Genomic DNA, 27,715 nt, shown 5'->3' with positions numbered 1-27,715 from the left:
TGTTTCAATGACAGAAATCAGACAAAGGTTGCCAAATAGAACATGACTATCATTGAACAATCAATAACAAAACAAGATTACAATAATATTGTCGTACATTGTTCCAAAATGATGATTTATTATTTACCGCTAGCAAAATGATTAAAAAAAACGAATACCAAACTCGCAACCCCCCCCCAAAAAAAAATCAATCAATATTTGAAAGGTTGGTGGAGTGACATGTTTTTCCTCTAAATGATGCATTTACCAGTTAAAAAGGTTCGACCCTATAATCAAAATGCTGGATTGCAAGGTTTGATATAACATTCAGATATAGTAGTCACCTGTCCAACCTTTCAAAAGATGATTTAACATTTAATGCTTCAGACTGTTGTTTTATATTGTCTTTGAGCGTCTATCAAATTACTAACAATTTAAATAGACCCATGAAATCGGAGACGAATTAAATCAAATAATATACTAATTTCGTTGATTCCGCCATTCTAAGCCCCTATAACAATATTATAGACAATAATTTTGTTTCAATCAAGCAGTCTTCGGTTGGCAACGAACTTCAGGCACTTAAAACATTTTCAACACAATATCAAACTCGGAAATGTTGACACAACATCTACTCAATCAACACTTTGTCAAAAGTGACTCGTGACGTACAAAATCCAATATAGTATAAGTCCTTGAAATTATATAAGCATATAAGCAATTCATTTGCAGACGCTTTCTATAACGCAGAAAATCTTTTATTAAAAAAGGCTTCATAGCAAAGCAGCCTTAGTCGAAATCGGTGACTGAAAAGATCAGTGTCGTCCTGGACTCTGGGCAAACGATACATTTCGACGTTTTTGTCCAGTTCGATGCGCTGTCCCGCGGTCCACCAACTTTCGACAATGAACTCTTATCTGTCCATTGGGATTTTGACGGGCATTTCAATAGTATTCTGAGCGTTGCAGAAAGTGTCTGCGAGATGGATGCTGTATATTTCGCTGTTCTCTTGCAGACTATTACCATCTATTCAGGCCTACTAAATTGTCGCAATGATAGTTTGTGACTAGTGTGAAATTAGATGATTTATATTTTCATCAACATAAACGAAATGGGTCATCATTGTTTCGTTTTGTTTTTTGTTGTTGCTCGTTTTACTGTTACTATTAACATCATGACTATTTTTGTACAATTTTTTTTTGATTCCGACAGAAGCTGTACAATCATACCTATGGTGGGTTAAAGCTAGTCTGCTGGGCAAACCCTTCACTTGAGTCAAGAGTCTGAATGTGCAGCCTATATGCCTTGTGTGCTGTTTAGGCTCTGGAACAGCAAGCTTTGTATGTGCTAGTCTTTGTGTGGAGGCACACTTGTTGATCACAGTTCCAATCAGGGTCTGTGCCTGCAGACTAGGTTTAAGCGTCCTACCTGGTTACGGAGACAGTTTTTGCAATCGTCGTATTTCAATCTACGATGGACATAAACCAAGTATAAACGGGTCACGTAGGCGCCCCAAGAAAACCGATTTCCCCTTTAAACACCCTTCTTAAAAGATAGTGACTCTTTTGAGCTCGGCCACGCGGTATGTACATACGTCCAAGAGCATGATGAGGGAAGGTGTCTCATCATTCACTTATTAACTCTTCAGATTTGGCACCTTCGTGACGTTTCTCAGCATTTGGCATCACGATGACCGTCTTTCCTCGGGCATGACCCTGCTTAACGTACTCCAATGCCTCGTTTGCAGCCTCGAAAGGAAAGGTCTTCTGAATCACCGGACGGATCTGTCGTAAACAATTGAACATCATAAATGAATTCAAGTTTAATCTTATAACAAAAATAATGTAATTCCAAACTTATTTATCAATTCATGTGATTTTTAGGTAAGTGTGGGAGTTAAAGACGATAAGAATGTAATTAAAACACAGGTGGCTTCGTCCTCGTGAACTGACATTATTCCGAACTGCGGATTTTTTTTTGTCAGGGAGGGGTTGGGGTGGTGGTGGTGGTGGTGGTGTTGATGGGGGGGGGGGTAACAAGTCATCTCCAACCCCAGACAAAGTGAGTCACATACTCCTTTTAGCCTAATGTTCACGTCCGGAAGTAAGTAATACTGCGGTCGCAGCAACTACATCGCTGCTGCAGCCGCACTATACACGGAGTCAGTAATGGTATGTAATTGGAAATAATAGATTTGATCGGTCAACGAATTTCGGTTTCGCCGAGGTCACTCTGATATACGCATTTTACTAGGGATCAGACACTCAAAGCATCGATTGCATTGAAAATGCAATTAAAATCACAATGGAGAGCTGAGAGGCTTTTGTCGAAGGTTGGACTGGGACAGCAGATCATCCGAAGACTTGCACCGGACGAACAACTGCAAATATGTTGTTGTCCAGAGTCAAGAGATTCTGATGCTGCATCAGTCCACCAACTTTCGACAAAAGCCTCTCAGCTCTCCACTATGATTTTGATTGCATTTTGAAAGGAATCGATGCGTTGTAGAAAGTGTCGAACTCCGTGGTAAATGTGAAATTATACTTTAGGGTACTTGAATAAAAGAGTGTCCATTCTCCTCCCCTTGTCATCAGTAGTTATTTATTTCAATTCTAGTAAAGATGAAATCCGATTAAATTTCAAACTGTGACTAAAATCACACAATGTACCTGGTCTATTTATAGCAGTGCGAGCAATATGCCTACCCTTTACTACAATGAAATCAGATGAGGGCAATACTATTTATCAAGGTGAGAAAAGGCAATGGAGGCGCGATAGCTCAGTCGGCAGAGCGGGGGATTCGTATATATTCCAGTGACGCGGGTTCGATTCCCACTTGGTGCGCTAGTGCCCTTTGGTAAGGCATTAATCCTCAGTACCAGGTCCTTCGGAGAGGACCTTAAGCCTTTGGACCTCCGGTTGCTTGCTTACAATTAGCACTCATGCTTTCTTAGCAATCAGGTAAAAAAAAATCACCACCAAATCACCAAATCAATGGCGGTTAATACACCAGTTAATTCATATGCCATGCAATCTTGTTCACAGAATTGTTACTTGGTGAATGTCAAATATAGGCCTATCTATTATGATTCCAATAGAATAAATTCAAGAATACAAAATATCAATTATTAAAGAGGATCGTAATAGTGCTGAATCTCTAGTGTGAAAATGTTGGTCCCATTGCAAATAAGAAACAAATCATAATATGATCCAAACATTCTTTGATAGGTGTTAGCCAGAGGTATATACAATATATAATGCATTCTTCTAGATAGATTCTCACACAGGTTACCCAAAATCATAAACACATTCTTTATGCTTTATTAACCCCAAAATATCTACATGTAATAAAAAAAATAATCGGCTTTACAAACTTTTCAGCAAAATGAATATGACATTAAAACTTTGGTGCACATTGGCCTACCTTTCCGTCATCAATCAATTTTCTTGCTGCTTCTAGGGCGCCACCATTTGGTCGATTGAAGGAAATCATGGTAGTCCGATCATACAGGAAATCCTGTTGTTAGAGACATAAAAACAAACTAGTTCGATCATATTTTTCGAAATGTCCTTTAAAAGGTTTTGTATTACACGGGGAAACAATTTTTACGACAGACCGGGGGGGGGGGGGGTACATGACGAAATGGTAGACTGTACTTTTGTGCACGTTAGCTTTGCATTTGGTAAACCTACTCATCAAATTAGCTGCTGGTAGTTATGTTCGGATCCCTTTGGATTTTTACATGGTTCATGGATCTTTACTAAGAAAAATAAAAATAGGCATATCTAATATTCTCTGTGATGTTGGCGGCTCTCCGACCCAACCCTTAGAATGTCTTAATCCTGAATCTGTATGCATCCTTTCCGGTACCTTATTTAAAATCTCAATTGCTTGTGCATGCAGTTACATGGGCCACGTCTTCTCTACTTCACCGTAAATAATTATGACAAATGACAGTTTTCGTTCCCCGACCCGCGACGGATTTAAGAACACAATACATGTATTAAAAAGCCCCCGCGAAAGACACTGACAAGGTCGGGAGGTCTTTGTCGAAAATAGGTGAACCGGAACATCGTTTTCGTCCTACGTTTCGGAGCTGACGAAAACTGCAAATACGCCATTCGTCCGGAGTCAAAGACAAAACTGCCATTTTGATTCACCAATTTCGACAAAGACTTCTTTGGTTTTTTCATGAAGGGAATTTGATATTAAATATTTCGGTTTTTTTATCCGTGCGCCACCGAGGGAAAAATCCATAGTCATGATAGTTAACAGGGTTAAGGCAACAAAGGTGATATCAGTCAATAATTTAAGCTCATTACATCGGAGATGTTAATATTGTATTTTTTTTCATCATGTTCATAGCCCGTGTTGCTCACCCATCTATTGACTATAAGGCAGTTAGATTTGGCATTTCATTGTAAGATGGGGCCGTGTGGTTTAGTGGTTAGAGCATTGGACTTATGATTGTAAGTGTGAGTTCAAATCCCAGCTCGGACATTATCTCTACTTGAAGCAAAAAAAAAAAGACCTACACTGTAAGAGTAATTTCTGTTATCTACAACCATGATAACGGTCAGCCACGAAGACTATATGTAACCAGCTTGGCTTTGATGCGGGAGTTCCTACGGGAGTTACCTCAACAGAAAGATATGTAATGCTAACACCAAATCTGTGTCGGCGAGCAATTAAGATTCCTTTAAAAATAGTTTGGTTGTTATTTTCTAATAATTACCACTCATTACTAAATAGCTGGTATGATACATGTATGCAAAGACTAATATCTACACAATAAAAAGTAGGTTTAAAGTACTATATTTGTCTTACAGTGGTTGTTAAAGACTTTTAAGAACTATGCTACTGATTTACAGTGAAATTTGACATTACAGACTAAATTTCGTTGTTTGAGATTTGAAAAAAAAAGTTTAAACTGATTACGTACAGCGTTGTAAAATAATGTGTAAAAACAAGCTTTTGCTGTACTATATGCCATGATCAGCGAACCGGTTCGTGTTACGAATAACTTTATGAAGAATAGATATAGCACTTGCCTCAATTTTCCATCTGAGTTTAAGCAAAGCGTTGACCATCCTTCCGAGAAGCATGCCATGTTTCCTGAAGTTGTCAATGAAAGGAACCACTATGGTTACCAGCTTGCCACCTTTCTTCAAGGCGGATTGGCATGGCGCAATGGCTCGAGGATCAATAGTCACTAAGATTACGTCGAACCTTCATAAAGTAAGAAAATGAAGTAGAAACTACATTGCGCAATAGGTTACATCCTAAGTTGATATGTTAAGGATTGGATTACCGTGCAAATTGCTGCAAAATAACAACAACGGTAACGATTGGTGCTTCAAATGAGAAGAGTGGCACAGAGGGAATTCGGCAATTTTTCACCTAGAATTGTACAGAACTCGTTGTCAGAGATAAGTGCCCATCTTATGCGATCTTTTAACATATTAGAATCGAAGATGGAATTGTTGGAGTGTTTTGTTCTCCTTTTATTCCTGGATTTTGGTGTTTTAGGATCTACATCCCGGAGGGAAATTTGTCTTTGCTTGCCAAATTTATATTGGTTACCATTCCGTCATTTTTGTCATATTTCGTAACAAACACACTTTTTTGTGTGTCTATTGGAAAAATGTACCCCAACTATCTTGGTGACATTTTCCATAAGTCCACGAATATCATAAGGCATCAAATAAAGGACACCGACCTCTTCTTATCCCCAGGACTAAGAAGATGACGAAAAGCAAGATAAAAGACAGCAGATTTAAGTCGAATTTCATTCTAAAACTGGAAATTAATTACTTGGGCCGTTCAGCAAGAGCAGCTTCTATGGTTCCTTTCGCGTAGTCTATGACGTCATCAGCACCTAATTTGTGCACCAAGTCGATACCATCTGTGCGACAGGTAGTTGTCACATGACCTCCCCAAGCCTTGACAAGCTGGATGGCGAATGTCCCTATTCCTCCCGTACCAGCAAGGATAAGAACTCTGTACAAAAAAGAAATCATTAAATAACAACTGAGCACCATCGGCAATCACAGCGAACATTACATACACATACCTACAAGCATCCACTCACACCCGTGCAAACAGACACGCGCAGGGGCGTCGATCCATTTTTCAGATTGGGGGGGCAAAATCATGAATCAATTTTCCAAAGGCGCTCGATCACACCCACACACATATGCCTATATATATGTGTACATATATATATATGTGTATATATATATATATATATATATATATATATATATATATATGTATATATATATATATATATACAAACACACACGCACATACACACAGACATATATATATATCTCACTAGCAGATAAATGCGAGCGCGAAGCGCGAGCTGAAAATTTTGATATTTCGATCTGAAAAAAAAAATGAGTTTAATGGACGTTTTTAATAAAGAACAAGATATATATATCCAACAAAAGATTATTGCAAATCGAAGTGGGAGTTCTTTTGAGGTTTAGAACTGAAAACGGGACCATATTCACCTATTTAATCATGGAAAGTATGGGTTTTTGTTACAAAAATGATGCGAGCGCGAAGCGCGAGCTGAAATTTTTTTATATTCCAATCTGAAAAGTTGACATTTTGAGCACGATTTTAGACGAAGAACGAGTTGTGTATCTCAATCTCGCTTGCTGATTTCTGTGTAGCATTACAATCTTATTTTATTTTTAGCACATGCGGAATTATTGGGGGGCAAAATGATATGTTTGCCCCCCCAATATTTTCATTGGTGGGGCGATCGCCCCCCCCCCTGCCCCCCATAATCGACGCCTCTGGACACGCAGACACAAATATTTCTATATATTTATGAAATCAAATAGACATGCCCTTATAAGAAGCAACCGTTACGCGAGTTATCAAGTTTCTGATCAGAGAGAAAACAAAACAAAAATCACCATAATGATATAAATGCCAACATTAGCTCACTATCATATGAGATCTCATATTCTATGTGGTACTTTTATCCAATTTACAAGCCAATTCTGGGGATTACAGCCCATATCCCCCCCCAAAAAAAAGATGGAACATAGTAATAGCCCATTTGTTAGTTACCCTTTAACGAAAATTATACGAAAAAGAAATTGAATTAGCTATTATTGTCTGAGAAAAAAATTTGTAAGACAGTTATAATCTGATTTCAATTTTCGTATTCCCCCGTCAGCATGATGAACAAAATGCAACGGAAAAAAATGGAATAAACCTTTTTCCTGCCGTGCTTTTCGGTCCCAGTCCGCATCGGCCAACAAGCGCACCCCAGGTTGTGGTGCAGACGTACGGTATACAGGCAGCCTTGGTGTGATCGACCGTTGATGGTTTCTTGGCGACCATGAAGTCTTTGACCAACACCTTCTCAGCAAAGGTTCCTGGCGTATCCTCCGCGCCTATTGCCACGAAGACCTAGGCATTCACAAAACCATGATCAATACAAAAAAAAATTAGTTGATGGTAGCTTGAAAAAGTGCGGTAAAAAAAAACAATCAGCACCAAACAGCCACAAAGACATATATAAAGTGAACTGTTATTTTGTAATTATGTTTGTGCCACTTGCGTTTCTAAAGCAGTGTACACAATCATAACACAGTTGGTTTATTTTATTATTTTTACTGTAATTTTCATTTATTTTAAATCAAGATAGATATTTAAAATCTGAAGTTTATATATTTCCTTAAATTATATGCCAGTATTGTCAAATTACATGCACAGTATTAGATGCTAACTTGTGAAATGAAAAAAAGAAAGAAAAAATGGCACTCATGCATAACGACATAACAATAATAATGATAATAATAAAGACGTAATAATATCCAAGTCCTTTGGAAGCGCATAGAGACATTATTCATAATTGTGATATGCGCTATACAAGAACTGTTTATTATTATTATCATTATTATTATTGATGTAAGTCAATCTATTTTTTTCTGGCTGCAAACAAACACACCGCACATATTGATCACACGTCTATAAAAAATTATTATATTGCCAATACCTCGTCACCTATCTTAAACTTGTCGACTTTCGATCCTACGTCTTCGATAACACCCGAACAATCCCGACCAACGACGAGTGGTAGCTCCGCACCACCGCACGGCAACTGTATCAGGTACAAAAAAAGCGCGCACACACACCTAAAATCACGTAGGAGATGTTACAACAATTTTCATTAGAACACTCCGGAAACCGATACTCAAACAATCGTGGGCTTACAAAACTGGTGTTTCTCTCCTAAAGCTGTTCGTAAGTTAAGAACGACTGGTGATCCTTTCTTGTGGTTAATGGTATATTGAATTGGCGATGGTATAGCGAGTAAGAAATGTTCACCAGTCGTTATTAAAGAGGAATAAAACATTTTGAACAAGTAGGCTTGTGTCGAAACAGAAAGATAAAAGAACAAGAAATAAGAAAGTTTGAGAAAAATCGGACAAACAATGAGAAAGTTATGAGCATTGGAATATTGCAATCACTAATGCCATGGAGATCCTCCCAATGGTAATGCGACAAGGTTGAGTGATATCATATAATACCTTTCCCTTTGATGGACTATAAAATACCCACAAAATGTCTATTTTTGCTTTTTCTTATAGTGATATATTTATCCATGATGTATTCATTGAAAAATCTGTATTGCATGCCCTTCTATAGAAAGAACACTTGACCTACATGTATATGTACTGATAGATGTGATAAATAGGCAGTTTAAGTGGAATACGGAGAGTTGTTCACAAGTGACATCACATATCTTTCTCGCATTGCCAATATGGTGATCTCCATAGCATTAGTGATCACAATATTCAAATGCTCATAAATTTCTCATTATTTGTCCGATTTTTCTCAAACTTTCGCAGATCTGTTTCTTTAGTTTTTCTGTTTTCACACAAGCTATCTTGTTCTAGATATTTTATCCTCCTTTAACTTACGAACAGCTTTATGAAACGGTCACCTGGAACGTATACAAAATTTACAATAAAATGGGAAGTGTAACTGGCCAACACTTTGTGAGATCTCTCAATGGTTGTGTGTTATTAACTACTAGTCTTAAAGATATATGCATTTTTACAGGTGCCAGGTAAAAATGGCAGAGTTAATAATGGCAGAGGTAAAAATGGCACAGGTATAGTGGCCGAGGTATACTATTACAAAAAACAGTAGATTCTACAGAAGAAAAATTAAAAACAGGTTTTACAGAAAAAAAATTGTAGATTATAATAACAGGAGGATTTTCCACAATTTTCTTCAATCTTGCAGAACAGATATGTTTTTAAAAAAGGGGAAAACAGTTTTATTACAATGAATTTGTAAGGGTACATGCACAAAATACCGATAGCCGATAAAAAAAGGTTTTCACTCTAAAATCAAAGGGGATTTGGTAAAAGGGGAAGATGACACAAAAAAAATTATTTCAACTAAGTGAAGTTCTTTTGGGTCAGAAAAAGAATTACAACAAAAATAATAACATTCAGATAATAAACAATGTTTTTCTTCTGTTTGAAAACTAACAGAGATTTGTATCAAATCGCAACATTTTAGCATACCAAGCTAATTACCAAGAGGGTGCTGCTTATGGTGTACAAAATACTCAACAGCACTTCCGCTTCCAAGGGTTATGACCATCAAGCCGTTTATATCATGTTGGATTCAGTGGTAAAGAAGCTTCAGGGTCTTCTTTTAGGCAAAGAATATGAACCGGACGGTCCCCTTCGATCGACCCCAAATTGGTTTACCAGTCAAAACAAGATTATTATTGATTTTCATAATCAGTTACATATTCAGTGCCAAGCCTGGAAACGCATGCTTATTGTCATTCAAATATTTAAAAAGAATAGTACATACGACTTTACAAATAAGGACATAATATTTAACCACAATCATTCGTGACAATTTCAACGTCTAAGCTTTCCCTGCTATGTTCTCTATGTTTTTCCTACCCCCTAACCCTCTCTGTCTCTCCACCTCTATTATGTCTACTTTTCCTCCTTTTTCATCGGTAAACCTGGCAAAACTTTAGATATAAAAAAAAGCCAGACAAAAAGGAATGTTATAAAAAGATGAATGAGAGTAGTGCAGTTCCATTTTGCTCCTGATAAATTGAATGAAAAAATATCTGTCGTTTGATTTCTTTTTAAAAAGCCTTCACGGTACACCTCCGACGAATTCGTAAATAGCATTGTTAGGCCGATAAAGACATAATGATTTGATGAAATGCCTAACCGTGACATGCACTTCTAATTTAATCTATGTACATGCGGGGTCTTTTTGACAATTCATTGCATGCATGGGGGTTAAGGCTAGCCATATTTTACCTATATAGAGCTGTCATTCTTACCTCTCCCATTATAACCCCTGCCATTTTACCTCTGCCATTATTACCTCTGCCATAATATGTTATCATGCAAGTGGGCCTTATCAAAAGACTGCACAGTCCAGAAAGTTGCATTATGCTGATCAGATGTGAGTAGTTGAAGACTTGGGGTGGCGCTATGTATCTAAAGCCGCTAGCTCTTTGCTGATTTAAATTATTTTTATACTTAGATTCTTCACACCCATGTCTATAAACCGATCTACAAGAACTGCCCCGACTCCAAGATTTTTAACAATAAATTATTATCATTTTCCAAATTAGCGCACATTGTTCTTCAAATGAACCTCATAGGGGAGGCGAATGCATTTTCAAAAATTGTAGTCAGCATGATCAGTTCAGATTTATGCGTTCCCATTCTCTATATTTTCTTAGATGATGAGTAAGTCATAGCTAATCTAACTGATTAAAAGCCCCCCCCCCTCGTAATAGTTTGTGCTCACCCCTTTTTGTAGGCGCATTTGATCGAAGACGGGCCGTGCGTGTCCAGCTATTATCCGGTGGTCAATGGGGTTGACCGACGCTGCGCATACGCGCACAAGAACGTCATTGGGATGAACGACTTTAGGGCAGGGGTGTTCTGTTGTCATTTCCATTTTGTCTGTTTTGTATTCCCTTGCAGTCTGCGCTGTCATGGTCTCTTTTGATGAAAAGTAGATGAACTTGGATTTCACAGCAGATGCCGGTTTAGAGAAGAAGATTTTGTAACCGCCGTAAAGGAAACCGCTACCCATGATGCATTGCAAGACATATCTCGGAACTGAGGATGAAACAAACACACACAGAATTGACAGTCAGTTCTCACTCAAAATAAAACTCCCATGCCAGAATGAGAATGAAAAAAAAAACAATATACGCAATCACATAAACTGCAATTCCTCGTGGGCCATCTACCACCTAACATGCCCTAAATACATCATGCAATACTTCGGGAAGACAGAAACTACTCTATATACACACGCCTAAATACCACTAGATCAGAATTAATTACAACAAAAACACACCAACAGCAATAATACACCAAACATTTCAACAACAACCCCCCCCCCCCGGACGTAAAGTACACAGCATTAACATCGCCATGATCACTGCTATCGAAATAGTAAAAATAAATAAATAAAAACAAAACAAGAAAAGGGAATCTCACTGAACACTCAAACACAAAACATTAAGAAAACATGGTATAAACGCCGACAAAACAAACATCCCTCTTCACCCTCTCATAAACTCATCCCCTCACACCTGGGGAGCGTTTCATCATTATTCTTGTCCGACAAGTTGTCAGATCTGACATATTTCCTTGATTTTGATTGGCTGAGAGGCAGTGTTACTGTGGTAACTGTCGGATAAAACAGGACTTGTCGGATAAAACGTTCGACAAGTCCTTTCATGAAACGCTCCACTGACCTCACTTTACGCTTAACCTTATTCTTAATAGCAATACGCTATACTCATGGACCTCACTGCTTACGGTAACTATAAATTATATAGTTACGTATTGACACACCATTACCTTATAATTGTTTATTATTAATTAACCTATTTTCTTTACAGTACTTATATTCGTTATACATTACATGGTATTGCATATGTCATTTTTGGTAGTATATATTTTTTTCCTTCTAATTTTTACTCTATAATTTACTATACAGTGCGAATCAAAAAAAAGTTTACACTTTGAAGAAATCCTATAAAATTATACATTTGTAATATCCTGAAGATTTTTCCACATTTTAACATTGGTACAGATCCATTTAATCAAATGACGATATAAATGTCGACAAATTCCCGCTTGAGTGAGCAGCACTTACTTATGAAAAGTTAGTGAAAAATGATTTGCGCAGAACTTTGAAATAATTTATGCGAATAAAAGTAGACCTTAATCATGAAGAACATGTATAATTCAGCTATTAGAATTGATTTGAAGATATCTTTTTACCTTTTTTGACTTGTTTCCTTGCCCAAAACGCTTCGAAGAGAGCATTTCACCCCACCCCTCTCCCCCACATACCGAGGCCATCGTGACGATATTTGCTTAATACTGAGCTGTGATTTACATGGAATGGCTTAAGCTTGATTTCATTTTGTTAATCGTTGCCGAGCTTGGGAAAAGTGTGGAGAAACAAGTATTAAATTAAAAAATGAAATGTAAACCCACTTTTAATGATAAAAATTAAGTGAAATAATGCTGGAGATGTCTGATATAAACTTTTGTTCATATTCAGTTATGTCCTCAGATCCAGCTGGCACAAAAAGGGTAAAGGTTGTGCTTACTAAGGGTTGAAATTTCAATTTGGTGGCAAAATCGTTACAAAATGCTTGAATGTATCCATCTTATTTCAACTGACTAAATGTGCAAGGGAAATGTATGAGAAATGTTTCGCAGGTTCGTTTGTGAAAACGAGCATTTCTGCGCAAACTGATTTCTGCGAGCTTTACACAAATGAACAGTGCTCACTCAAGTGTAACATTCTGACAAAACTTTTACTGTCATTGGATAGATGAGACCCAAACCCAAGATTATATGTGAAAAAATTACCCACATGTATATTTTTTAATTCCCAGGGCTTTTTCAAAGTGTAAACGTTTTTTTGATACGCACTGTATAACATATGGTATGTAGATTAGGATCATGTTATACAGTGCGTATCAAAAAAAAAAAGTTTACACTTAGAAAAAACCTGTAAAATTTATATTTGTAATATCCTGACGATTTTTCCACGTTTTAACATTGTTACAGGTCCCTTTAAGCAAATGCCGGTATAACTGTCGAAAAAATATTTCCGCTTGAGTGAGCACCACTTTTGAAAAGTTAGTGAAAAATGATTTGCGCAGAGCTTTGAAATATTTTTGCGAATAAAAGTAGACCTCAATCATGAAGAACACGTGGTATTTAGCTAGTAAAATTGATTTGAAGATATCTTTTACCTCTTTAAAATTGTTTCCTTGTCCAAAACACTTTGAAGAGTGTGCATTGCGCCCCACCCCTTTCCCCCACACACCGAGGCCATCGTGATGATATTTGCTCCACACTGAGCTGTGATTTACATGAAGTGGCATAGGCTTGATTTTCAATTCGGTAATCATTTTCAAGCTTCGGAAAAGTGTGGAGAAACAAGTATTAAATGGGAAATGAAATGTAAACCCACTTTAAATGATAAAAACTTAGTCAAAAATGCTGGAGATGTCTGATATAAACTTTTGTTCAGATTCGGCTATGTCCTGAGATCCAGTTGGCACAAAAAGGGTAAATGCTGGGCTTACTAAATGTTGTGCTTACTAAGTGTTGAAATTTCAATTTGGGTGGCAAATTTGTTACAAAATGCTTGAATGTATCCATTTTATTTCTGTTGACTAAAAGTGCAAGGGAAATGTATGAGAAATGTTTCGCAGGGTAAGTTTGATTTCGCCCTTTCCCATTGACTCAGCGTGAAAACGAGCATTTCTGCGCAGATTTCTGCGAGCTCTACAAAAATGGACAGTGCTCACTCAAGTGTAACATTCTGTCAAAACTTTTACTCTCATTGGATAGATGAGACCCAAACCCAAAATTATATGTGAAAAAAAATACCCAGGGCTTTTTCAAAGTGTAAACTTTTTTTGATACGCACTGTATATAAGAAGAATTGTAAAAGCAATTACATTCCCTTTTTTTTAGTTATTTCCTCTTTAAGGATATTTGTTGCATAGAATGATCAAAATGTTCCAGAATGTCTATGTAAAAGCTTTTGTTATGCAGGCCTCTGCCTATTTATAGGCCAAGGATTATTGTTATTTCTGAATAGAGATTATTTTCCAATAGACTTGTATTGGTAGTGGAAATGAACAATATGCTTAGCTATTTTGTTGATATTGTTGATTTCAATGAGGTCATTCAAGAGTGTTTTAAATGTAGACTGAAATGGGCAGAATGGTCTTTCTGCAGACAATACTGGAAGCCTCTAGAATGGTGAATACTAGAAGGTTCTAGAATTGTTGAAATGTGTATATATATGGTGGCAGTTTCTTCAAGGATCAGATCATATCAGAGCTAAGAGTTTCACGCCAGACTTTATGTCAGAGCAGACTTTATTTCCACCTGAAATATTTATCTTCTGTGGAATTATTTACACATCATCAATGAACTGTTTGCAGTTATTTTGAGAGAGGAATTCTCAGTTCTCATCGAGATCATCAACCTTTCAACCCATGGATTGCTGAATTTGACTGTTAATCATCATCAACATCGTCTTCACGGACATTTCAACTCATTATAGTGACTCTTGTTATTCATCGTGCTTCAACATCAGTTTCATCATCGCTATCATTGTGAACTTTTCGCCAGCCAACTTTGACTTTTATTTGGATACTATCATTTGGAATTATTGCCAGAACTGATTTCAAGAGACGTAAGACCATTATCATTTATGATTTGTTTTATAGGTTAATTATTTCCTGTAATAAAAAGAGGGAAATTAAATTTTAAATTATTTTATTGTTATTTGTTGCAGTATCGTAACAATCAGTGACAGGTCAATACGCCATCACGTGACCATAGCTGCAAGGATCAAATTTGTTATATTCCAGGTTTGGACGTCACCTCAGTGAATATAACTGTGTTGTATTGTAAACTACTGCGTTATATTCACCGAGGTGACGTCACTTGCTGTCCGTCGTTCACTTGATGTATGCGCTCGTTTTTACACGAAGAAAGCGCTTGCTGTATTTTTTTCAACATTGTTCATTTATGACGTAGATGGATGAGAGCTGCAGCAAGAATGTCTGGTTAATCGTAATAAAGCAAACGAGAAACTTGGTTTACACCTCGATCGTATGGATATTGACCGCAGTCACCGTGTTCGACAACGGAATCCGTCCCCCCTTGGTGCAAAGAAAAGACCACCTGCAATCATTGTAAAACTGTCTTCATATAAACATCGTCAATCCTTTCTTCTAAACAGGAAAAAGCTCAAGGATCAGAAAACGGGCATCTCCATCTATGAAGATCTCTCTGAAAGAAACAGATCTCTCCTGTGGGATGCATTTACATATATGAAGAAGGATGATAGCAAGATAGCATCAGCATGGTCGATGGATGGCAGGATCATGGTCTCTGTAAAATCAACGAATGGTACTAGAACTGTGAAGAAGCAGATTCACTGTAAAAATGACCTTGAGAATTTGTAATGTTCATTCTATAGTTATGCCATGCACATGCATGGACTCTCTTTTCTTCCTGAATTTTCTCTCTATTGGCTCGTCTTCTTCCTTGTGATGACATGGCTCATTCCTTGATTCTCAGTGTTGACATGCACTTGTATGTATAACTATAGAGTTATGTGTATACTCTTTTATAGACCTAGTATTCACATGGATTTGCTGATATTCTCATGTAATATTTCAGCTTAATGTGAACCTACATGTAGGCTATATTTGTTACATTGCCTTGAATTGAAATTGTATCGCTCATTCTGTAGTTATACCATGTGCATGTACCTCCTCTTCTTTATCCTCTGCTTTTTCTATCTTCTTTTCCTTTCTCTTGATTTATTGCTCACTTGGCTTACCTTCTAAATTCTTAGGTTTTCACTGTTAATGTTACTTTTGTATGCATTATATATGTAGGGCCTACATGTACTCTGAGTACATGTACAGTTTCAGAGTGTTAGTTGGTAAATACATGTTAATACACTGTAGATGTTCATGTACTGGTATTACATGTTATTTGTATACTCTCATTTGCATACCTCTATATTTATATATGTATACCAGCCAGTATATTGTTAAATGCCTGTAGGGAAAATAAATTTCATTGAATGGAAATGTAACTTTTCATTAATCTTCTTTTCCTCTTCTACACAATTTTCTCTTCTCCTTCTCCTTCTTTCTTGCTGCTTTGGCTTTCTTCCTTCATCCTATTTCTCACTGTTTCATTACTGTGAATAATATGCCATTACACCAATTCAGCTTAATGTATATATCGTATTGAACAATCTTCTCCTATTCAATTTCTATTTTATTTCTATTCAAATTCTATTTTATTGTCTGTTGCCATGCCGTTTGTATGTTGGATAACCACATATACCCTATATATTCTTTTTATTGTAAATATATATTGTATTAAAGTTTTGATTACTCCTGTAATTTTTTTCCACCATTTTGTTCCTTGGTGATTGTTGTTGATATTTTCTAGCTTCTTTTTTGTATCTGTTTGTTTTTCTTTAAATGGCTCGCCCAAATTGTGTTTTGAATTATCTAAATGAAATTGATATAGATAATCTGCAAGAATATGTAACTCCAGCTGATTTTGTAAGTGACCACGGTCCTCTACATGCAGAAGCCTATTACACTCCTTCCGAATTCAATAATTTTTTGTCAAATACTTACTCTTCTGAAACAGTTACTAGCAAGTTATCTTGCATTCATGTCAACTGTAGAAGCTTATGTCGTAACTTTGATAATTTGTCTTTATTTATTAGTTCTCTTTCAATCCAACCGTCTGTAATTGGTATATCTGAAACATGGATTAATGATCAGTCAACCCTATCCTTGTATAATCTTGATAACTATGAATTCATTAATAATAGCAGGAAGACTAGACGTGGTGGAGGTGTTGGTGTTTTTATTCGATCAGACATTAGCTTTAAACGTCGATATGATCTTGATGTAAATGATGATTACACTGAAAGTATTTTTATTGAAATTTGTAGTAATAAATCTTCTGTATTGATTGGTGTTATTTATAGGCCTCCGGGTTACCACACAGATGATTTTTTTTTCATTTCTCATAAATTTGTTTGGAATTGTAAATAGAGAAAAAAATATCTTATATATAATTGGTGACTTTAACATTAATTTGCTGAATGTTGGTAAAGTACAGAGTGTAACTGACTTTGTTGATTTACTCATGCTTCACTCTATGATTCCTCTTATAAAATATCCAACTCGTGTCACTCCTCATTCTGTTTCTGTAATAGACAATATTATAACTAACGACACTTGCTCTTTACGTTCAGGAATACTTATTTCTGATATTTCTGACCATTTTCCAGTTTATTGCATTTCTGATTCTGACCTTCTATGTACAGAATCTGATATTACATATGTTAAAAGACTTATAAATGAAAATAGTATGTTCGAATTCGTTAATCTATTGCAGTCAAAAAAATGGTCATATGATTGTGATGATGATGTTAATAAAAACTACAATAGTTTTTTAAGGGATTTCTCTGATGTTTATGATAATTGTTTCCAAATTAAATGTAGTTATAGCAAATCTAATAGGAGTGTTAAACCATGGTTTACTAATGAATTACGAAAAATGTCTAAGAAAAAGTGTCGTATGTATAAAATGTTTATTAAAAATCCTACACAGTATAGGAAGGATCTTTATAAGAGACACCGTAATAAATTTACTAATGCAATCATTCTTGCCAAAAAACAATATTATGAAAAACGGTTACATGACTCTGATGGTGACATAAAGAAAACATGGGATGTTCTAAACCATGCCCTTGGGAAGAAATATAAAAAATCCTTCTGTAAAAAAATAATGTACAACAATGAAATAATTTCAGATAAAAAACAAATTTGTGAAAAAATAAATGAATACTTTGTAAACATTGGATATGACTTGAATCGTTCGTTTGACAATTGTAAAGATGACTACCATTATACATATATACAGAGGAATAGTGAAACTGCATATTTTAAACCTATCACTTGTAAAGAAATTATAGAAATTGTTGATAAACTTAAATCTAACACAAGTGCCGGTTTTGATGGAATTAATGTTAAAGTTGTGAAGCGTGTAATACATCTAATTGTTAACCCATTATGTGCAATATTTAATCAGTGTTTTCAACAGGGAATTTTTCCTGATAAAATGAAATTAGCAAGAGTTACGCCAGTTTTCAAAAATGGTACACCTGAATTAATGACCAATTATCGTCCAATATCTGTTTTAACAATATTTTCAAAAATACTTGAGAGGTGTATTTATAATCGTCTATATAATTTCATATCTATGTGCAATGTTATTAGCAGTAACCAATATGGTTTTAGAGCAGGTCATTCTACTTCGTCTGCACTGGTTAACTTTATCCATAAGGTTGTAAATTCAATAGATAATGGAGAGATAATGATTGGGTTATTTTTAGACTTATCAAAGGCTTTTGATACTTTAGATCATCGCATACTGTTAAATAAACTGAATTTATATGGGATAAGGGGAATAACACTAAAACTTTTTGAAAGCTATCTTTCAAATCGGAAGCAAATGGTAACAATTAATAATGAACAGTCTTGCTTTCAACATATTAGATGTGGTGTACCGCAAGGTTCCATATTGGGCCCGCTTTTATTTCTATTATATATTAATGATATTTCAAATGTTTCTAATTCCTTACAATGCATTCTTTTTGCTGATGATACCAGTATTTTTCTTTCAAACAAAGACCTACAGACGCTTCAGTCAAGATTCAACAAAGAAATCAATGTAATTTCTCAATGGTTATATGAAAATAAGTTAACAATTAATATTAAGAAAACTAGTTTTATGGTCTTTTCAAATAAAAAGTGTAATACTGACGATATCGTTATAAACCTTTGTAAATCTCAAATCATCCAGGTGTCTTCTTTAAAATTTCTTGGTGTAATAATTGATAATAAATTGAAATGGACTGATCACGTTAATCTTATTTGTAATACTCTATCTAAAAATATCGGTGTTATGTATAAACTTAAAAACTTTCCTAAGACCATCTTAAAGATGATATATCATTCAATTATACTTCCATATTTATATTATAATATCATTGTATGGGGTAACTCATCTGCTGCCTCCATAGATAGGATTATTAAATTACAAAAACGTGCAGTTAGAATTATTGACCATGCCACATTTCTTGCCCATACTTCATCCATATTTTCTTCACTAAAAATAATGCGTTTCAATGATTTGTATATGTATCAGATTGGAATTTTCATGTATCTATGTCATAAACAATTTCTCCCAGACTCATTACTTACATACTTTAACTTAAATCGTGATATTCATAAATATAGTACTAGGAGTGCTTCTGATTTTCATCCTCCTCTTATACGTACATCTTTTTCTAAAAAATCTGTTATTTATCAAGGACCAGTCATTTGGAATTCTCTACCATCTTCACTCAAGGAGGTTCAATCTTTTAATTTATTTAAGAAGAGATCCAAAGAAATCATTCTTGCTAATTATCATTCGCTGTGAGTTATTTTTCTAAATTTGTTTTATTTAGCTCTTGCCCCCCCCCCCCATTTGTTCTGTTTTGTATTTCCTTGTATTATTTTGTCTCAGGTACTTTAACAACATTTATTATATTGTAAGGTCGGCCGTTATAAGGGTCTTTTCCTTTCTGGCTGCATCCTGCCAAGCATTTTATTTATTGTACCAATGTAAATATTGTATTTTATGTATGTGTATTATGTTATTGTATTTTAATGCTTTGGTCAAATAAATAAATTGAATTGAATTGAAAGCCCGATGACGAATGCAGTCTCTGATGGTAAATTTAGATGGACTATATAATATAAGAGATATTGCCTGTCTATCCTTTTAAGGAATAACATTTCAACTCCCCTTCCAATTCTAGCTACTATGTCTACAAATAACGATATAGTTATACCATTAAATATTTGTGCACAAATTATTTAAGTCAAGAGTATTATTGCATTTGCTTCAAACGACGGTATTCAGTTGACTTTTTGTAACTTTTCACGAAAATCATCTGAGAGCACGAACTATATAGCCCCAGTTGTTGCGCGAGAAATTTAGCATCCAATTCGCAAACGCTTTTTGGAACGTTGATAATCTATTGAAATGCTCGTCAAATCACAACGGACAGATTGCAGGCCATTTGCGGACGTTGGTGGAGAAGGCAAGCACATTGTCTTAAGATTCGGACCGGATACAAAGACTACAAACATGTCGTTTGTCCAGAGTCCAAAACAAGACTGTTGCTATGTCACCGATATTCGACAAAATTTGCTTTGTTTATTAAGAGTGGGTTTGACAAGAGATTTTCTGCGTTATATATAAGCGTCTGCGAAGTAATTGCTCAAATGCCTTGATTTCGAAGGAACTCCGAAGACTTACTGTACTATTATAAACAAATAAATATGAGAAATTACACATGTACAAGAGCTTTGGCAACTCTTTTATTTGAATATTTTGTGAAAGAAATTAATGAAGAGATCAGTGGTAGGCGTAGCTTAAATTAAGGTCCCCCAGAGCTGTGATGCTGACAAATGTCTCTGCCAGGAATCGAACCCGGGGCCCCAGCTTGGAACGCCGGTGCCTTGACCACTAGACCACAGAGACGGGTTAGTGGCAAAGGGCGACCCGATCCGATTGACCGTCAGATAAACATATTTTCGACACTACATTATGGAATTAACAACTTTAAATTGTTCGACCGATTCATCTAAATTGTTGATATCATCTTAATGTAAGACGAAATATAATATTTGGAAAATGTTGTCTCTCCCAAACCTCTCAGTTGTTGATTTGACATTTAATTTCTTAAGTTGTTTCAGATATGACAAGACCGTAATCATTGTTTATGTCCGTATCATTGTGGTAATCATGAAGCCGTCTCCTGTTGTGGTGACATTTTGCGAAGTTTCCTACCCGTCTATCACAAATAGTACAATTCATAAAGGATTTATATTAGGATAGGACCTAGAAGGTTCGAACTAAAGAACAAAATTTGATTTGAATCAAACGAGAATAAGCATAACGCTGAATATTTAATCGAAATCGGGTAATTAGAAAGCTATGACATCTTAAAGCTTCGCCTGTTTTTCAAAAATGAAAAAAGTCATTTCAATTATATAAATTTAGCACAGCTATGTGATATGCAAATGATATACATGTAGTCAGTGGTGTCCCTTTCTCACTTTCTTTTGCATTTTCATGAATTATACAATGTTTCATTTTTTTATCAGTTTGACCATAATTACCATCTTGACTGAGCCCCAAAATAATAACACAATGGAGGAAAGAACTTTGCCTTGCGTGACAATGAGGAGAAAATTTGAATAGTTCATGTTTTATACAATGAAATACAAAAAAATAGTGGGTGGGTTATGTCATCAGTCCTTTCATTTGCATACCGACCAGAATGTACATATTAGAACTGTTTTGGTGAATTAAACGAAACTTTATAGTGGCACAACCTTTTTAAATCCGATTTCTATGAGATTTTCACTGTTGCGCTTGTTGGATTTTTTCTCGTGTTATTCAAATCAACTTTTTGTTTGGGTGGAGTAGTCCTTCAAAGTGAAAATTCCTTCGTAAAACACAGAATAGTTTTTTTTTATATTTACAGTGTAGCTCTCTTGCCATGTCATATTTTGTTTACCTCAGTAGAATTAACATGTAGAGTAGAATTAACATGTACTCCTATGTGCAGATATCGCATGAGAAAAAAAATAATAAGGCGTCACCTTGAGGCCGCCTTGTCCCTCTCCCTTGCCCCCCCCCCCCACGTGACGCCCCTGGATAAGTTTGGCGTGATAGTGAAAAGTGTACAAGATTGATCGAGGGGATTTAATAGGTGTTTCGAGCATGGGTGTCGATTACGGGGGGGATGAGGGGGATATATCCCCCCCCCAATATTTCAAGTGGGGGTGGCCTGTATTATCACCCCCCCCCCAATAATTTAGGGTAGAAAAATTGTAATGAAAAATATGAAAAGTTTGATCATGATGATTATAGTATGCCATCAATCAGTTTGTTTCCCTCGCAATTTGTGTATATTGTTATTTAATAAAAACATTCTGTTTAGGACTATTAAACAGATGGGTGGAGGTAATTGAAGATGAAAAAGAATGAAATGTTTATACGTAGGCCTATATGATATTTTTAACACATGACATAAAAGGAGCCCAACGAAAAAACAACTTTTGTTGATAGGTGTTCCATCCCACCACTGGTGAATGAATTAATTCTGATAAATCAATTAATTCAAAAGGGTGGAAAAGTAAACGGGAGTAAAGGGTGGCAAGATAAAAAGGCTAAGGAATGACCATATAGCTATTACAGTAATAGCTCTATGGAATGACGGTAAGCCCGATGGCCCATGAGAATTTGCCACACAATTTGTAATTTGTGCTAGTCTTAATTGGTCCGAATCTGCATTTTATCATCATGAATTAAGAAGAAAAATGATGTTGCCAGTCGGGTTAGATTTAAGAAAGAAGTTGTATACACTGAGGCGTCGATCCTGGGGGGAGGGCAGGGGGCGATCGCCCCACCAATGAAAATAATGGGGGGGCAAACATATCGTTTTACCCCCCCCCCCCCTCCCCCCATATTCCGCATGCGCAACTAAAAATAAAATAACATTGTAATGCTACAGATTGCAGATTAAGATACCACCTCGATTTTGATTTAAAATCGTGCTCAAAATGTCTGCTTTTCAGATTAGAATATATAAATTTTCAGCTCGCTCTTCGCGCTCGCATCATTTCTGTACCAAAAACCCATACTTTTAATGATTAAATAGGTGAATAGAATGTCCCGTTTTCAGTTCTAAACCTCAAAAGAACTCCCGCTTCGATTTGCAATAATCTTTTGTTGGATATAATATATCTTGATCTTTATTAAAAGCGTCCATTAAACTCTTTTTTTCCAGATCGAAATATCACAATTTTCAGCTCGCGCTTTGCGCTCGCATCTATTGTTCTTCTAGATACTCATCTTAATCATTGGTAGTTCGTTTTGTGTGATCGAGTGCCTTTGGAACGTTGACTCATGATTTTGCCCCCCAATCTGAAAAATGGATCGACGCCCCGTCATGCTCAATAAACAGATCACTATGTACCAATTCCAGCCATTTGTTGTCATTTGTTTCTTTCGTATGAGTTTAGAATAGGCTTACTTGTAACACAAATTGAATTTTCAGTACACTACAACAATGAAGGAACTTCCAAGAACACCATGCATATCAACCACTCCCAAATGTCCTAACTTGTGATTTTAGTGGGGGTAATGTTGAAAGATCCCCATCCACATGAACATTTGTGTCAATCACCCCCCCCCCCCACCAAGAATACCGATCGACACCCATGGTTTCGAGTGTGTATCCCTTTCATTAGATCATGCTTTCACGTTTCTAAACTGTACAAGTAAATGATATATAAAATAAGTGTATTTGGTGTCCATGATCTTAACAGTGGTATTGTTTAAATAACAAAGAAAGTGCACTATGCCTGTTTTCGAGCCACCGATGACCCATGAATCTCCTCAACCCTCCCCCCCCCTAAATAAAATGGAACAAAAAATCAAGCCAACTATCTTTGGGCCTTCATGAATATGCTATCCCATTATTACTATTCATGCCTCTTTGATATCCGTAATTTCAATTTTTATTTTTGTTTGTATCTGTTTTTATATATTTAATGGTGTACTTGTCTAATAAGAGTGGATACTTATAAATTCACTAATCGTTGACTGCCAAAACTCCAAATATCCTAATTATTGTGTCTCATTTTTGTCTCACGTGCATAGCAGAGTGAGAGTATGGGCATGATGGGCGACGCTGTTCCGACGGCGGCGACGGCGCGCCGTTGGCCTCCGTCGGAAGAGCGTCAACCAAAGGTTAAGTTTCAGAAATGACAGCATAACTTAGAAAGTATATAGACCTAGTTCATAAAACTTGGACATAAGATTGTTCAAGTATTACTTAACATCCTTTTAGGGCACATGGCAAAGGTCAAAAGTCACTAAGGGTCATGGAACTTAGACCATGATGGGGGAGTCAATATTAAAATCACAACCTAAGGTTAAGTTTTTGAAATCTCATCATAAAGGATATTGTTCGTGAAACTTGCCAATAAGAGTAATTACTGAACATCCTGCCTGAGTTTCAAGTCACATGATCAAGGTCAAAGGTCATTTAGGGTCACAGAACTTTGGACAAGTTGGGCGTATTTGTTGAATTACCATCATAACTTCAAAAGTTTATGGATCTGATTTACAAAAGTTAGACAGAAGAGTAATCAAGTATCACAGAACGTCCTGTTCGAGTTCAGGTCACATGATCAGGGTCAAAAGTCATTTAGGCAATGGACTTTGGCCAAGTAGTGGGTGTATGTTGAATTACCACCATAAGTTTAAAAGTTTGCGCATATAGTTTACGAATTGTGGACATATAGGAGTCACGGACCTGGCCATGGAGGATTATTCTATTGTTACTGGGGGTGCTGAGCATTGTCACAGCATCCCCAATAACAACAGATAATCCTCCGTGGCACGGTCCATGATAGGGGTGAGTATCAGTGGCAAGTTGTATGTTACATTATCAAGATCAAATGTCATTTAGGGTCAATAAACGTAGTAATGCATCATTAAACGAAAGTTTTTATTCATTTTTTTAGAATAACTATTTCATAGTAGATTTCAAATTCGGAACTGATGCAGGTGAGACTGCCAGATGCAACCTCACCTGTTTAAAGTGATTGGTTAACATTGGTTTGACTTTTAACAAATCTGAGCCAGAAGGTCACACTTGTCACCTGTGTCTGTGATATGTTCCAAAAATGAAGCCCAGAAAAAATTGCGCTCGAAAATAATTATTTAGTGCTTCAAAAATTGAAATGTAAAGTGACCGGAAACGCCATCTTAATTTCATCCCATACACTTATGTGTACTATTTAGGTGTCTATAAGACGCCTATTTACAAAATCGGGGTTTGCCTTGTAGTTTATGCTTTTTATTCTCAATAATGGTTGTTTTCAGGGTTTATTAGTTCTAATACATGCATTTGTACACATGTTTCATCTTGGTTTGAGAATTTTTTAGATCGGCTGCTCACAAAGTTGAACAATACATTTAAGAATCGTTGAGGCTTTCGGTGAATTGAACACATTCCTTTACATGCGTTCAATTTTCGATTCATGTTAATAAGTGTGACCGACAATACAGTCATGGCAAGTGAGGGTACAATCACTGCAATAAATTCAACTTAAAAACATCCCTATTTTTCACCTTTTTTTAGAGAAAATTAATGACCAAAAAAAAAACACGATCTCTTACCTCGGATTTCGAATCCATTCTCCGGGCAAAAATAGAACGCAGCAGCAGCGACTGCACAGACCATCAATGGATTGCTGAACATGCTGAACGACGACATAATTGTCACTCCCATGCCCATAGTCAAGTTAAGACTAAAGTGAAACTGAAAGAGGGGAAGGCTGTTGATTATAAACTCGTGTCCCGGGGAATAATTACTCGTCACATTCGCCCGCTTTCACTTCTCAGTATAACCATGGACCTGATAGTAGGTTCATGGTATGACAAAATGTGTTCAACATATTCATATTTCAACTTATCAACCTAACTATTTTGCACTTGTGATTCACAGTTACCGTTTTCGTGCGTGCAGCTGCGGGTGCGCTGACTAGCTCGGCCTATATGTATACATGCTGTTTCTTTTTGTTTTATCCGTTTCAAACTGGCTTGAGTGTCGTGAATGTTGTTTACAGAAAGGAGAAATAAGGTCACATAATTAATATTAAAAAACGTTATGATATCATATTATTGCTGGTAGCCATTAAATACGTACAGCATGGACTTTGCTAAATAATGGGTATTAAAGAAAAAAAATATTTCAACTTAACGGTTAATAATCCTTTGTTATGAGACCAGTGGCACCCTAATTAGAAGATTGTTTGAACAAAAAAATGACCAGAATATCAAGCAAACCTAATTGCTTAGAATGCTTTTCAAGTTACAAATAACAATAATGAAAAATAATTACAACAATGGTTACAATGATGATGATACTCATAATAATAATTTGATAATGATAATAACAACAATGATATTATATTTTGTTAACCAGGGTAGCAATTTCATTTATAAAATTGCTCCACCAGCGGGCTCTTCATAAAAAGCACGTAATTACTACCATTCCCCGGTCTTCAGTGTGCATGAGCCCAAAAATTGAAACTCGACACGCTACATATCCAAAAATGAAGGAAACAAAATATTTCATGAACACATATTATGTAAGGCCAAAAAGAGACTGGTATCTTCTCCCAAATAATGTGATCATGATACCATATTTATGCGTTATATATGTTAATGATTGGATGATCAGGAGGCATTTTATAGTGTGTTGTAAAGTTAGATTAGCGCCAAAGTAAGGCATGACTGCAATTAATGAATCGAAGTGCCAATGGTGTCATAATAGTACATGTAAGTAAACGCATTTGCAATTCCCTTTTCAATGAAATCAACTTGAAATTTGACGAGAAGACGTGGTTATTAAATAATTCTAATGTTAATTATTGAAAATGAGTGGATGTTAATGCAACTTTTGAAGGGTTATATGACATCATTGGCATTCTGGATTCATTGATTGCAATCATGCCTTACTTCGGCGCAAATCAAAATTTACATCCCTGCAAAGAATACTTACTAATTATTCTAGGGTGAAGACATGCCACATAAATATCATATGGTATCAAAGTGTTTGGGAAAAGACAATCTTTTTGGTCATACAAAATCATTATGTGCTCATATCATAGTTTTCTCTTCAGTTTGGGAATTTGTGAGGTGTCATTTTTTTAAACTCCTATACGGGGTATATCCAGAGGACCCTCTTGCCCCCAATACAAGAGAAGAGATCAAAAAGGTACATGGGAGGGGTGGGGATAAACCAACCTTTGTTCTGGCCTTCGAGTATGAACTTTTTAAACGCTTTGGAACTCCTGGTGCCATTTAACTTCCGGGTTGAACATAATTATTTTCAAATCATGGATACTTTCACATCGTAAAAATATAGTTTGAGGTCCCCCTGTCTCATGCGAGTTCATAGATTTTAAACACTGTCTAACGTAGAGGGCGGTGTTAAATGAAATTATTTGGACAAGATCAAATGGCACTGAAATTTGCGAGGTTTGGGGTTTCATTTCTGGGAATGCAATCATTCTTTTCAGAGCGATGTATAATCGTAGTTGAATCCATTTTCCATTGTATGTCTGACAAGCTTCTGGATGTTGATTGATGAATGTTGAAGTGCTTCTTCAGAAAAAAGAAATGTTTCCATAATTATGTACGACGATTGATTTGAAAGTGACAAGCAGCTTGGCCGGGGGGGGGGGGGGCATGGAAACAATATTGTCATTATTATCCCCCAAAATTAAATCAGCGTGCAAAGAGTTAAATATGTAAAGTTCTTTCTTCCCCTTAATCGTCTTTGTTTTACTCGCTTTTCTTCCTCGCGATGTTTTATTACTATTTTTTTTTTTGGGGGGGGGGGCATAACCCTAAAATACACGCGAGTAGAGTGCCAATGAGACAGCCTTACGCCAGGGAT

The 27,715-nt window shown here is 36.1% G+C and overlaps 1 protein-coding gene and 1 non-coding gene across 2 annotated transcripts; both read right to left on the bottom strand.

Moving 5' to 3' along the window:
* Positions 1-240: 240 nt before the first annotated feature.
* LOC121431002 (reticulon-4-interacting protein 1 homolog, mitochondrial-like) lies at positions 241-25,831 on the bottom strand. The gene is made up of 8 exons (XM_041628453.1): positions 25,429-25,831; positions 10,814-11,130; positions 8,004-8,108; positions 7,218-7,414; positions 5,795-5,980; positions 5,032-5,209; positions 3,404-3,496; positions 241-1,763 (listed from the first exon to the last, which is right to left on the bottom strand). The coding sequence occupies exons 1-8, from the start codon at positions 25,544-25,546 to the stop codon at positions 1,605-1,607; spliced, it is 1,353 nt and encodes a 450-aa protein (XP_041484387.1). The 5' UTR covers positions 25,547-25,831; the 3' UTR covers positions 241-1,604.
* On the bottom strand, positions 20,638-20,709 carry TRNAG-UCC. Its single transcript has one exon. It is a non-coding gene; the product is annotated as a tRNA-Gly (tRNA).
* Positions 25,832-27,715: the final 1,884 nt, after the last annotated feature.

The sequence above is a fragment of the Lytechinus variegatus genome, chromosome 17, assembly GCF_018143015.1.
Source record: "Lytechinus variegatus isolate NC3 chromosome 17, Lvar_3.0, whole genome shotgun sequence".
Classification (NCBI taxonomy): domain Eukaryota; kingdom Metazoa; phylum Echinodermata; class Echinoidea; order Temnopleuroida; family Toxopneustidae; genus Lytechinus; species Lytechinus variegatus.
The sequence above is the reverse complement of the archived record's forward strand: the minus strand, read 5'-3'. Positions and strand labels throughout refer to the sequence as shown.